This window comes from Bombyx mandarina, chromosome 19 (genome assembly GCF_030267445.1).
Source record: "Bombyx mandarina strain Sakado chromosome 19, ASM3026744v2".
Lineage (NCBI taxonomy): Eukaryota > Metazoa > Arthropoda > Insecta > Lepidoptera > Bombycidae > Bombyx > Bombyx mandarina.
Window position 1 is genome coordinate 11527283 of NC_143225.1, and position 15391 is coordinate 11542673.

At 37.3% G+C, this 15391-nt stretch overlaps 1 protein-coding gene across 2 annotated transcripts in view; it reads right to left on the bottom strand.

The window, feature by feature from the left end:
• Positions 1-15391, bottom strand: part of LOC114252718 (zwei Ig domain protein zig-8) — a 280444-nt gene that overhangs the window by 29818 nt on the left and 235235 nt on the right. For both annotated transcript variants that reach the window (XM_089735509.1, XM_028187321.2), the window contains one exon: positions 2880-2973. In XM_089735509.1, the coding sequence (XP_089591635.1) occupies positions 2880-2973 (94 nt within the window). The remainder of the gene's footprint in view (positions 1-2879; positions 2974-15391) is intronic.

Below are 15391 nucleotides of genomic sequence, written 5' to 3' on the forward strand. Positions count from 1 at the left end.
CCGCCGAAAAGATCCGGCGAGAAACTCAGTCAGATTATGTAGATCATCTCGGTTTTTTTCCAGGGTATCAACACGTAATTTTGACGCATATTTTTCATATAACACAGTTGAATGAATACCTTTGATAATGCAGCTGTTAAAAGTAATCGCCTGATCCGGTGCAATCTTAATCTGTGTGCACATATAGAAGTCGATGTACGTACGTTTCCCGCAGAATCCGATACGCCTGGACGGTTTCTGATGAAAATTTCAGAAAATCTTCAGGTCGTCGATTCAGGTAATTTTATGAGGTTTGGTAACGACCAAATTTAAGTTAAATCAGAGATCGACCAGCGGACTGAGTTTATCTAGTATGCTATAGAAAATATATGTTATTTAATATGAAATTGATATCAAGAGAAATCCTAAACGAATCTGTGATGTATCTTTACTTGAGTTCATTGAACGCATTAACAATATGGCGCGGGTTGACACATCTATATTTGAATGCTTCTTTCTTTACACTGTTTGTGCATTACGTAAAAATAATTTAAATTTTTAACTTTTAAATCAAATCAAATCAAAAATTTTTTATTCAACATAAATGAAAGTACATACTTGTTGAACGTCAAAAGAACTACCGCCAATTCACAAGAACTAGCCTCCGTCCTGACAAGAATTGGCAAGAAACTCAGCGGGCATCATTTTTTTTTTAATAAGAAATTATTATTTATTATTTTTTTAATATTAGATTATTTTTTTTTTAAAGCGTTGTTGTTGAAAAAATCATTAAATGCTTAAACGACATCACTAATTTACAACTTTAGCATATTCTTCGTTCTATATTATTTATTATCTTGTCGATTTATTCAATGATATTACTATAATTCAAATGGTTTTAATTAACCTTACATTATTAGAGCTAAAACCACGATTTCCCCGCACCATTTAATACTATCATTACAAATTGTGCTTTGTCTGTTTAATTTCGTATATATACATTGCTGTTTCGTTACACTAACATAACAATATTATTATTAATTAATATAGTCCTCCAGCGTATCATATCAATTTCAGAAAACACTCATCTAGTGGAATTGTCAATTTACCCTCAATAATACACGTGTTTGAACTATATATAAGGGATCTAAATTGTTTTGAAAATAACAGTTATAGTTTACAATTAAAATTTTAGCTATTTATTTAGCGTTAATTTATTTAGCTATTTATTTATTAAATAAATATTATTTATTTATCCTTCTTCAAACGAGGCTTGTGGAGAGTATTAAGCGGTAGGCAGCGGCTTGGCTCTGCAACTGGCATTGCTGAAGTCCATGGGCGACGGTAACCACTCACCATCAGGTGAGCCGTATGCTCGTCTGCCTACAAGGGCAATAAAAAAAAGAAGCTTATTTTAAAGTTGCAGTGAATTGTTCGCACCGGCTGATTTTTCGGGGTCCTAAACTTGCTCTTTTTCTAATAAAATTAACTAATACGTATTGTAAAATGATATGCGCATGAACTATAGTTTTGCATAATTACCCCTATACCAATATGTAAGAGATCGCTCTAAGCGCCAATTTAAGCACTGTTTGATTGGTGGTAAATCTGATGGTAGGACCTATTGTGAGTCCGCGCGGGTAGGTACCACCGCCCTGCTTATTTATGCCGTGAAGCAGTAATGCGTTTCGGTTTGAAGGGTGAGGCAGCCGTTGTAGCTATACTTGAGACCTTAGAACTTATGCAAGGGGGTGGCGCATTTACGTCGTAAATTTCTATGGGCTCCAGTAACCACTTAACATCAGGTGGGCTCTGAGCTTGTCCACCCATCTAAGCAAGAAAAAGAATTATTATGTTTATTGCAATATAGATTCTCAATAGCTATCTCTACATTTAAATTGCGATGATTTGAAACGTCTGAGCTTATATCCAATGGACTGATCCCAGACAGTTACGCGTGGTAAAGTTAAAACTCATTTATCTGTCGCTTGATTAAATTCTAAGACAACTTTGTCGAGTCCTTGGGAAGTTTAGACTTCTAGTAATAAGAGCAATATAATCAAATTTGTTCAACACACACACTGTTCAATTAAAATGTTTGAGGCGGCAAGTTCGTTCACCTCTTAACATTCGGATTAAATTAAAATAGCTGGGCTTAGTTGTTATGTAGTCTATGGACATCACAACCTGAATCCACCGTGAAAATTGTGGTTTTAATTATATTCTATGGAGTGATATGGGAAGCAAGTTTAGCAATACAATTGAGAATGAGACTTAGTATCTACAGGTTTTTTTTAATGCCTTTGTAGACAGACGAGCATACGGCCCACCTGATAGTAAGTGGTCACCGTTGCTTATGGATGTCAGCAATGCCAGGGGCAGAGCCAAGCCGCTGCCTATCTGGTAGGTTCCTGTAACATTCACGTTTTGATGTCTATGGGATCCAGTAACCACTTAAAAACAGGTGGGCCGTAAACTCGTTCACCCATCAATAGAAAGGTAGGAAAGTGTGATGAGAGTACTTGCCTTACTGTTTTTATTGCTCAAATGGACCTCATTTGGGTCTTGTTCTTTTAGGCCACGACGGCTTATTTATTAATAGTCGACGGTATGGAGTATATGAGGCAGTCAGCGCAAAAGTGACTTAACTCACATTTTTTTCATATTCGTCCTTCCAAGTATATTGCAATTTATTTAAAACCTATTAAAACAAGACCTATCCTGAGTTTCACCAATTGATAACAGATGGCTTTGTAAACATTATTTTTACGGGTACTGTTTTTGCCTACGAAGCAATTTAAAAGTAAATTTAAACCTTATTATCTCCATACTGACTATGGTACGCTTAGGCCACTTTCGCACTGACGGCCTCATATCTATAACATTAATACAAAACCCACTTATATCTCCCGTTGAAGACGTGATCAAAGGCAGCATCCAGAACACTGCTGCAGCTAGCTGTATTCCCATTCCGCCTGTACGTTTCCATTTCATCTGGAACCAATTGAAAGAGAACTTTAAATCGCGCTCCGTTAAGTGCATTTTGGCGTTAACAATAAATTTAATATGTGCTTAATGGATTTTAGTCTGAGATATTTGGAGTTTCGTTGCTAGAGAGTTAAGATTAGGGAATTTTGTGTGACTTGTGTAGGTATGTGTGGTACCTATTTCTCATGCCTATTTCTACCCTGAAGTTATGGGTTCGGATTTCAAAGGGACGTCAGAAACAGAGATTGATGAAATTTAAAGCTGAAAAAAAAATTGTTCCACCAAAGTACAACTTAAAATTGTATTCAACACTTAGAACACTTCACAAGCACTTTAAAATTCTCAATTCGCTTTTTCCGCTTCGCTTCAGGTGATCCGTTCGCTGTTTCGCTTCGAGTAGTTCCGATTACTAACTGACTGCGTGCCATCTCTGCAACGCTTTTATAGCCGATACCACACCCCTAGAATTAGCGAGAATATTCCACACATTTCGAGTGTTGTGTTTCCACTATCTGACAATAGATGGCGTTGTACTTCTCACGCGTTCTAGATGCTACTAGATTCCTTGATATTCGTTCGACTATTCGGCGATAGATGGCGTTACACTTACCGGCGTAACAATATATTTGAAGCGCGTCTTAAGAGACTTTTGTCATCTTTTTAGTTTTAAATACAGGTTTTTGAATAAATGCTTATATACCAGCAATAATTGCTAGCTAATAATTTTTCATCATATTTATCATTGACATAATAAACAATATTCAATTTTGTTTTCAATTACCACATCCTGCAAGTCTTATCTAAGTTGTTTTTTTATCTCCAAATCAAATATAAGGCGCGCACAATGTTATAATAGCTTTTTTTTTGTTAAAATACTATTGTTTTTCGCTCGTTAAATGTATATTTTTCATAGTAAAATAAAAAATAAAAATAGAACATTGACTCGACAGAAAAATGTTATGAATTCTCTTGGTTATTCAAAGTGTTTCGTAAATAAGATCGAAGAGTCCTTAGAGTGTCTTTAGCCAGCTACGAAATCAGTTTCCGTCCATTTATTGGTGTCAATCAGTCGCTAACACAGTGACGGACTTGGCGTTATAATATGAAGACTATAATTTACATTACAACACATTTTTTTTATTTATTGCTTAGGTGGGTGGACGATCTCACAGCCCACCTGGTGTTAAGTCGTTACTGGAGCCCATAGACATCTACGACGTAAATGCGCCACCCACCTTGAGATATAAGGTCTAAGGTCACAGTATTGTTACAACGGCTGCCCCGCCCTTCAAGCCGAAACGCATTACTGCTTCACGGCAGAAGTAGTTAGGGTGGTGGTACCTACCCTACATATACATTACACACTGGAAACCAGTATTTTATATCGGTGGATACTCGTGCAATAAGTATTGTTATTATCAAGTAATCAAATTAAAAAAATTGCAATATATAATCAGACAAAATAGTTTATTTAAAGCATTTATTTTATTTGAGTAAATTGTTTTTAAAAAATATAAATGGGCAAACAGCAAAGGCAATTAAGTACCATTTTCCTCTCGTCTGCTAACGCCTTTGCTTTATTTGCATATTTAGTGATTTAGTGTTTACATTAAAGTACATTTTAAAATAATACTAAAACATTGATTACTTGGTGATTCGTTATTGTAACTAAGTAATCAATAGTAATCAAAATACTAATTATTTTAGTTTTTCTTCTAATTCTTCCGTCTTTATGAGTCGTATACTACCTATTAATGTTATATTTACTATTTATTGTACAAGTAAAACTAATAATACTTTGACCCCCCCCCATTCCGTCCCAAATCCATCCTAGTACAGATCTTCGAACAAATCACAAGTTCAATGAGTTCTCTTCGCCTTCTACGCAATTTTCTTTTAGGACTAGAAAAATATTCGCCTCTACAATCTCCACGAATGGCTTCATTCTGTCTAGCGCTTATGTGTAGAATGAGGTGACCAAACTTTTCATTATTCTGTATAAAAATATAAAATGTATGTTACATTGATATACGTTCAACTTATCCGTATTTGAGAAAACACATGCGTGTCACGTCTCGTGGTTTTTTATTAACCCTGACCATTAAGGAGAAGTGGCAAACGTACTCAGATAGTGATTATTATAACAGAAATATTAATTTTGACAATTTAATTTTTATTGTTCTACTTAAATTAGTCGAATTATTTGAATACACGCTTTGCCTTAAGCTCTTTTGAATGGCACTCAATTCAAGTCCAAATACATATATGGGATATATCCACTCGGCTCGCTTTTTGACGATGACATGTCATAGTGATAAAAGAAATTTTTTATTCACTTTGTTTTATCTTGATAGAATTAGTTACAGTACATTCAAGAATCATTTCTTCAATCTATTAAAAAATACATGTGTATCTTAAAAGAGAGAGAGAGAGTATTCTTTATTGTACACCAAAAAACAAATAAACAGTGCGATACATTAAACACAAAAGAGCACAATTGGCGGTCTTATCGCTAAAAGAACAACAACAGAAATTTAATATTTTATATATTATTATTTTTTTATTTTGGTTCGGCATTACTAGCACACAAATCGAAGTCCGATAACAATCTAGGAAATTAAATTTAATGGAATATGTTAAAGTTCGTGAAAATTACATTGTAAGATTTATCTTAAGAAATACCTATCTACCTGGTGTTTAACGATAATTGAAACCCAAATAAATGAATGCCATTGCCATCGTGAGATTTCAGGGACAGATCAATATAGCTACCCCGCCCTTTAATCTGAAACTGCTTTCTTGAAATCATTCGTAGCACAAAGCGTTAATAGACAGTAAGGCTCCAAGGCCAGACGTGTAGGCTCCAAACAAGTCCAGATAAGTAGTAATTACGTAATAATAATACACGGATTTCTTAATGTTACAAAATTAAAAAAAAAATCGCACAGAACTTTTATGTACCTATTTACTAAGCATAATTAACTTGACAGATAATTTTAAATCCTCATATGGTCGCACCACTCGATATGAATACTTCGGACGTCTTTCTTGCCTGCAATGCAATGCAATACAATGCAATGAAAGCCATGTCCACGTTTTCACTTTAACCATGGGCACCGTAGCACATTGCCTATTCCTTGTGCTAAACAGGGTATAAAAGGAAATTGTCTTTGAAATTTTGTTTAGATAGGGAGAAGCGGCATTGTCCTGGCTTCGGTTGACGACGAATTTTTGTGTTTCTCGAAATTAGCCCGATCTAGATTCTTTAGTATTTAACGTTCACTTTGTCGTGAGCAAAATCGTACTTGTGTATAGCAGCAGGTCGCGACATTTGAAAATCAGATGAGAAGAAACTCATTTTTTTGAAGTGAAACTTCTTTAGGCGCATGATGGTAAAATTTTTACAGAACGTCACGCAGGTATGCAACGGAAGTGACATCAAACTACTATTGAAATTAAGTACTTGTCAAATGTCAGTAGTAGTAGTAGTTGTATTTTTCCACCTGGAAAGGCAAATGTATCATACCATACAGCCTAATATTTTATAATTTTTTTGTGAAAAATGTTAATAGGAATTGAAATGAACTGAAAAGAATTTGGAACATTAAACAAATAGCATGAAATTATGCCAATTGAAATAGTCAATTCAATTGGCAAAATATTAGTCATTTACAATTTACAAATCTAAATACAATCTAACAAACATAATGTGACTGTCAACACTGAGGTTTGAGATTGACATTTGACAGACTTTTGGCGGGAACATATCTTCCTTTTTCCCTTCCTCTAAGTCTCGGAAATCTAAAGTTTCAGATTTGTATAAATATAAGCAAGACTTATAAATTAGTTCGCCAAAAAAGTTTCACTTCTGACATGTGTACTTTGTACGCACGCACTTTTTTTAGTTCCGAAAATTAAATCACGAGGAAATTAAACTTTATAGCCGGAAACAAGTCACGTACGGTTATCTGGCCGCAGACTGGGATTCCTTGTGTTATGGGAACCATAGATCCATACACATATATACATACTTTTCACATATATGTACATATAAAGGTACTAAATACCCAGATAACATTTATTTCTACTTAACTAAAGCTACTGAATTTGTTTAAATTACTTTTTTTTAACCGAGCACATGTTTTTTTTTTCATAGATGGGTAGAGGAGCTCACAGCCCACCTGGTGTTAAGGGGTTACCCGAGCCCATAGACATCTACAACGTAAATGCCGCCACCTACCTTGAGATTTAAGTTCTAAGCTCTCGGTATAGTTACAACGGCTGCCCCACCCTTCAAACCGAAACGCATTACTGCTTCACGGCAGAAATAGGCAGGGTGGTGGTACCTACCCGTGCGGACTCACAAGAGGTCTTAATACCTACTAATAAAAATTTGGGCGAACCTTCCCATTTACGCATAAAGAAATGTACTACTAAATTCCAAAATAAATACTTCAGATAATTCCTATTCAAGTATCGTAACAGGTAAATACGTGATTATGAACCCCTATTATTGGCCTTATAAAAAACACGATAAATAAACTAGTGTAGTCGAATTGACCGATCAAATGAACGAATGAACGATTAGAGTTGCTTTGATTGTTCAGTTGCCGCGAACCGTGAAAATCGTTCACCGTATAAATACACGTGCTTGTTTCGGTCAATTCTGTGTGTTTTATAACACTAATCTGTCTCTTATAAAAATAAACATATCGAGGAGTGAAAAGCTATTTGGTTTAAGCGGAATTTTTGCAACTTTTTAATTTTTTTATTGCTTGGATGGGTGGACGAGCTCACAGCCCACCTGGTGTTAAGTGGTTACTGGAGCGCATAGACATCTATAACATAAATGCGTCACCCACCTTGAGGTATAAGTTCTAAGGTCTGAGTATAGTACAACGGCTGCCCCACCCTTCAAACCGAAACGCATTATTGCTTCACGGCAGAAATAGGCAGGGCGGTGGTACCTACCCGTGCGGACTCACAACTCCTATCTCAATGTGGGTGGCGCATTTACATTGTAGATGTCTATGGGCTCCAGTAACCACTTAACACCAGGTGGGCTGTGAGCTCGTCCACCCACCAAAGAAACAAAAAAAAATTTAGAAATCTCTTGACGTTAGCAAGCCAATGACAGTAATTGTTCTTTGGACGGAGGCACCGCTCTTCAAGAAGGCTGGTTGGTACTAGTAAGTGCGAAGGCGTCTTTTTTTTTTTATGATTGAAGGATTACTGGTGGCCCGGAGGCCTTTCCAGTTTCACCAGGACAGGTGGGCGAGCAAAGGCTCAGCCAGGAGGGGTGGGATTTGCTAACAGCTGCCCGAGCGCCTCCGAAGGAGACCTAACAACTCAAGAGTAGCTGCTTCGCGAATGAATCTACTACCGGATCGGAATCGCGACCCGCTGAGAAGAGAAACTCAGCGAGCTGATTCATGGGTTAGGTTGCACGGCGAACTCTTTGTCGAGTTCGACGAGTACGGTTACCGAGGTCCCTAAGCCTGCTCCTAGAGCTGAAGGCGTCTAGTGCAAAGGTTATTGGATCTGATGGATCCGTAAGGACGTGTCTAGGGCGTCGACGGTGACTGGCTCCTGCATGATCAGGATTCGGGGAGTAGTCAGCGGCGGCTACGATAAGGCGATTATCATGACGCATAGCCTTATCGAAGTACCGTTCCGACGCTGACTTCATGTATTTCTGTATAGATTCGAGGCCCAGGTCGTCGTGTAGGTCAACGTTCCTCACGAACCACGGAGCTCCGACGGCTAACCTGCAAAAGCGGGATTGTAGAGATTGAAGGGTGTCTATGTGTGTGCGGGCCGCGTGAGCGAACACCACACTCGCGTAAGTCATGACGGGCCTTATGCAAGTTTTGTAAAGTGTCACCTTGTTCCGAAGGGACATTTTACTCCGCTTACAGATCATGGGGTAGAGTCTACCGAGAATAAACGCGGCACGGTCACGGACTGATTTTATATGCGGGCGGAATGTCATCGATGCATCCAGGGTAACGCCCAGGTACTTGACCTTCCTGGCCCAGGGTATGGATTGACTAAAGAGAGTAATCGGGGGTGTGAGATTCCTCCTCCTAATACGGGAGGAAATCCGTGTGGAGCTTCCCCTCTGAAATAGCACCGCAGTACTTTTCGCTGGGTTGATGTCTATGCGCCATTTTCGGAACCACTGTCCTAGGGCTAGGGCTGCGCTCTGAAGCTTATTCGCGATTAGGGACTTGTTTCTACTGGAATAGTAAACAGTCGTGTCGCCGGCGAATAAAGCTAAATGGGTCGGCAGCGACCGGGGAATATCGTTAACGAATAAGCTAAATAGGAGGGGTGAAAGGACAGAGCCTTGCGGGACTCCAGCTGTGAGAGGTCGTGGGGAGGAGCGGGTTCCCTCGACTCGATATCGAAAAGAGCGGTTCGACAAGAAGTCCCGTATGATGAGCGATGGCGTCTACGCGCCTCTATCGGCTAGGCTCTGTCGTAGCACGAAGTAGCCGTGTTCCGACGATACCACAATCGTGCTGCCATCTCTCGGGAATCGTGTCGAGTTTCGTTTAGCTACCAAACTAATGACCGTCTCCGACATACATAATATAATGAATTCATTAATTATATAATTCATAATTCAAATTGAATTTATGCTCTTCATTAAAATACCTTCGCCACCAAAAAAGCTTGCGTCCCCTCAATGTAACGAGTTTACATGGTAATTCAGGCATTGACTCCCCGTCAAAAGTAATCAATAAAATAAAATCGACAAGTCATCGACATCATCGAAGGCGGTGCACAACAAACGGCTGGAGCACAATGAGCTCATGGCTCATAATAAAATCTCCGTGCGAAGCTAACTTGATAGGCAATCTATGATCACAAAGGATTTGATGGACGTCTAAGTCCCATTTAAAGGCCTTCACAACCGCCGTAATGAGAGCCGCCCTATAGAATTGTAATAGGAGTGAAGTTTACACGTGTGTTTTTAATTAATCCCCTACTCGGTTTTAGAATTCATTAAGAACGCTCGTCTTAAGTGCTTTGTTGTGTTAGCATACGCTCTGTTTCGTTATAATGTTAGAGTCTAAGATAATTAAGCTCCAGTGCAAAATTATATAAACATTCTGGAAGCTTTTTTTTCGTTTTTATTGTTATATATATATATTTTTTTTTTATTGCTTAGGTGCGTGGATTAGCTCACAACCCACCTGGTGTTAAGTGGTTACTGGAGCCCATAGACATTTATAACGTAAATGCGCCACCCACCTTGAGATATAAGTTCTAAGGTCTCAGTATAGTTACAACGGCTGCCCCACGCTTCAAGCCGAAACGCATTACTGCTTCACGGCAGAAGTAGGCAGGGCGGTGGTACCTACCCGTGCGGACTCACAACAGGTCCTACCACCAGTAATTACGCAAATTATAATTTTTGCGGGTTTCACTTTTATTACACGATGTTATTCCTTCACCGTGGAAGTTAATCGTGAAAATTTGTGGAGTACGTATTTCATCTGAAAAATTGGTACCCGCCTGCGGGATTCGAACACCGGTGCATCGCTTCAACACGAATGCACCGGACGTCTTATCTTTTAGGCCACGACGACTTCTAACCTAAGGTAACCGCCTAACGTAAAACCTTTGTGAAGTTGATTTTTTATAGAAAGATGGGAAGAAGAAACAGTGCTTCGCTATGACACGTTGCAATGGTATCTATATCTATATAATAATAATACGTGAAGCAAAAACTTTGTACCCCTTTTTATGAAAATTGCGCGGAGGGAGGAGTATGAAATTTCCCACACTTATAGAAAATATAGTGAAGGAGTGCAGAATGCTAATATTTTTTATAATTATGCATAAAAAATACATTAAATCATTAAAAATAACATTACTCACACTACCACACACGCGCAGGCCCGCTTGTATTTTGTAATACAGTAAAACTAGATTGATGTTGACAATTTTAAAAGAACATTATGAAGTTTTTTAATATTAAAATTCTAAGTATAAGTTTTCACTTCTACCGGCGTGATCATGAAGGGTCATCGCGTTTTGTTTTCCCGTCTAGAGCAAAGGCTAAGGTATCCAATCAAACAAATGATTCTCAATTAGAATATAGTGAAATGTAGTACTGTCTCCGGCTTTTGCGAGTTTCAGCCATAATTCTAAAGGTAGGTAACGGCTTGGCTCTGTCTCTGGCATTGCTGAAGTCCATGGGCGACGGTAAGCACTCACCATCAGGTATGCCCGTCTGCCTACAACGGCAACAAAATAAAAAAATAAAAATTAAAACCTTTTTTACGGTTTTCCTTTTTTACGGTTTTTTTTACGGATTGAGACACAGTCCGTGACCACGAAAACAGTAAAGTATTTGAAGCATCGAGGATATTCTCTTTAGATAAAAATGAAATGCTGTTCGTTAGTTTCGCTAAAACTCGAGAACGGCTGGACCGATGTGGCTGATTTTGGTCTGGAATTATTTGTGGAAGTCCAGAGAAGGTTTAAAAGGTAGATAAATATAAAAATTCTCGGAAATAAATAAAATAACAATTTTGTTTTTCCTTTGATGTGTTCCCCGTCGGACGGATTCCTTTTGTTTGTTTTAAGTTTATTTTATACAAAAGTTTATGTCTTTTATATATTGATTGAGGCATTACAAAGTCTGCCGGGTCAGCTAGTGACGAATAAATACAGAAGGATTAAACGGTAAAAATAGTTTTATTAAGATCACTGGAATAACCAGTGCTCGCCCAGTGATCGACATTCGTCCGTCTCAAATTTTAGATTTTATTTTATGTTATAAGTTGTTTTATTATTGACATCGTAAAGAAAAACAACCGTTAGGGTATTTTTTTTGTTGACAACTCTAATGAGCCCGTTAAAGGCAACTTAAAAGAAAAAACAGTTGTTTGAAAACACACACGACGAAAGAGCAGTGAAATGTTTTTTTTTGCCCATTATTATATACTAGCGGCCCGCTCTGGCTCCGCTCGGGTCTTTAACAAAAAATTCAACGATAATTTTAACGTTGTTTTATTTTTTTAAACAATAGAACACTTATTGCGGCATAACTATAATAGTTAGACATAATATGCCTTCGCGACACTTTTTGTAAATAATAATGTGTTCTACAAAGTCGTAGTATATTATTTAATTCTATCATCAATAGTTTTCGCAGGGCACGCGATGTAAAGAATATTTTAGATATTTTTTTACATCTTTGCTACATTATTGGAGTTTTAGTAAGGATTGATTAGTAAGTCACTCGGGAATAGTGTAGCTTCCGAACAGTGAAAGAATTTTTCAAATCGGTTCAGTAGTTTCGGAGCCTATTCAATACAAACAAACAAACAAATCTTTCCTCTTTATACCTATAATATTAGTAAAGTTAGTATAGAAAAATACACTTCATTTCTTTGTTTCGTTTTGTTTACAGTTACGTCGTCGATAATAAGTGGATCGTTTCAATGTTTTAATGAAGTCTCGGAGGATACCGGAATTTATCGGGAATGGGAACGTAAGGGCTCTTCGTTAACTTAAGTTCGCAACAGATGCGCATTATGAAGCGGCCTTTCTTTATTGTAGACGTCCCACTTTATCATCCAGCTACACAAAATGTATAATAATTTTCTTTTTTCTGTAATATTTTCTTACAGTTCGAAGAGTTATACTACTTTTGGTAGAATAATTAGTGCTTAATTGAGTCCATAGACTCTATGCTATGTTAATTTTAATATATTTAGTCCATGTGAAGCTGAACCCAGCTTTGATAATGAGTTCTATGTTCTATTATATCTTATCTATTATTATGTACAAAGAATTATTTAACTCTTTAAACAGGAATAAATAACTGGATTGTATGATATAATAGACATTAGACACTGCCACTGACACACTGATGATCAACCCTTGACTTTTTTAAAAGAAAGCTTATTGTTTTTTCGATCACTCTTTCTTCTATCAAAACAAACTTCCCATAATAATCTCAGTGTCTACAAAAAAATACTTAGTTTAAGAGAATTAGAAGTTAGAAAGAATTAGATTCTTTATTAAGAAGATTAAGTCAGTAAAGCAATTTCCTAATCCGTCCCTGGCGTTGCGCGCTGTTAATGTGCAATTTAACTTTTTGGTAGTAGCCTTCTCGCCTACGTTAGATTTATATTAGCTTCAATTCCTTTTTGTTTCGTCTGACAAGCTATTTCATAGTAAATTGACCGCAGCGGAAATTTTTCTCATTTTATAGGACGATTGTTATTATAAGAAAATTGTAATTTGATTTCACAAAATACTTACTTGGGAATACTCACTTAGGAGTGTGGTACCTACCCGTGCGAACTCACAAGACGTCCTACCACCAGTAAAAGATGTCTATGGGTTCCGGTAACCCCTTAACATTTGGTGGAGCCGTGACTTCACCCATGTAAGAGTACCGTAGCATCAATATTCCAAATTCGAAGGCGAGCCTAACACATTCGTCACATTTCGTTTAGTAGAGAATAATGTGCATACAACTAGATCGCGAATAGATCCCAGATATTGTTTTTTCGCAAAGATACTCCTGGAATCGATTCTGGATCCTGTTAGCTACATTACTGCTTGAGCCGCAAGGCAATGTTTTTGAGCTCTAAACAAAATCGATTCCAGTACATTAACCGTTTCAATTTCGCGCTGTATCTTTATGTACGTGATTGCTATCAAAAGATTACATCGACCGTGAGTGAGAGGGCTCATTATTTTACGCATAAATATTCGGTTGGTTTGAGTTTGGATCTATTCCTGAAACTTTAAGGAAATTGTATAAATGTTAAGTTAAGTTTTACAATCACTACACAACATACGTGGGAAAAACTCAGAGCTCATTTTTACTGGTGATACGACATCTTGTGAGTCCACGCGGATAGGTACCACTACTCTGCCTATTTCTGCCGTGAAGCAGTAATGCGTTTCGGTCTGAAGGGTAGGGCAGCCGTTGTAACTATGCTGAGACCTTAGAATTTATGTCTCAAGGTGGGTGGCGCATTTACGTTATGGCTAGGGCTAGGGTTGTGAGCTCATCCACCCATCTAAGCAATAAATGAATAAATCATTTGGTGTTAGGTTTTGGAGTTCATAGAAATTATAAGGAATATAATAAAATACAATACGATTAATTCAATAATAGCGTATTACGATTTTTTTGGTTAAAACACAAAATGTAACCCCTTTTTGTTTGTTGTTTGTTATTGTAAGCAGTGGACACCTTGTTTGGAGGCTATATATCAATACGTGCGCTAAGGGATTGGGACCAATAAAACTTATCTAGACATATAAATGAGCTTACTAATGGATTCAACAGTAATAAACATAGCTCCTCCTAACACGTTCTTCGATGTTCTTCAAGAAATAAAAACTTACATCTTTTTGTGTTCACCAAACAAAGTATAATGTTAATAAGAGCGATTATATCTTTAGAGTTTTTGAGTTAACAAAGTTAACAGAGACACAGTGGTAGCATAATCAATCCTAAACAATAAATAAACAATATTTTGCCCTGGAAAATCTATTGCAAGAGATTCGTGAAGCATTTGTAGTTCCTAAAATTTTACGTTGTTGAATATCCAGTGGCACCTAAAAAAGCCACTAACATATCTAGGTAGAAATACTGTAATCTGTAATACTGTAAATAAGTAGAAAAAGAGAAGGAAGAATGACATATGACAATTCCAAAAAGAAGAATGAAGAAAATTCACATGTAAAAACAAAAGGATTGTGTGGTTTTATGAAACCACGGTAAAAGTGAAACTTTTTTTCACATTATAGACATTTAACTCTAACAAACAACATTTACATTAAACACTGACAAAAACACACAAAATAGCGTGGAGCACTGGCACAAATGAGTAATAGTCTATACACTACACGGTCAGCTGCTGCAAACTATAGGCGCCGCCATATTGGCCTTGGCTGCTCTGACGAGCGCCTTTCATTTTATCCCTACTCCGCGGCCGATCGTCACGCGACATGCACCACACAGACGAAAAAGTTTGAAACGATGTAATAAAAGTTTCACATTAAAAGCTTTCGTAAAAACTGTTTGAGGCATTAATATAAGAAGCATAAAGTTAAGCACATTTCGTTTAAGAGTTCCTTTAAGAAATATCTTTAATACGATTGCCACTAAAGCGTTGCAATCAAAGCTCGGTTGCTTTGTATCCAATCGCTTGTGCCTTGGGCCATAGCATCGATCCCGAACAATGTCCACTGATTGAACTTAATAAATGGATATTGAGACAGCAAATAGCGTCGGACGTAACACTCAGCGTATTTTGGTGGAAAGATAAATATAATTACGAGGCCATTCACTTAAACACACAATTATGTGCGTCTTGTTTGTATTTCTGAAATACTGCTTTAGTGGAATATAAAGAATTAATGGATATACTTTACAAAT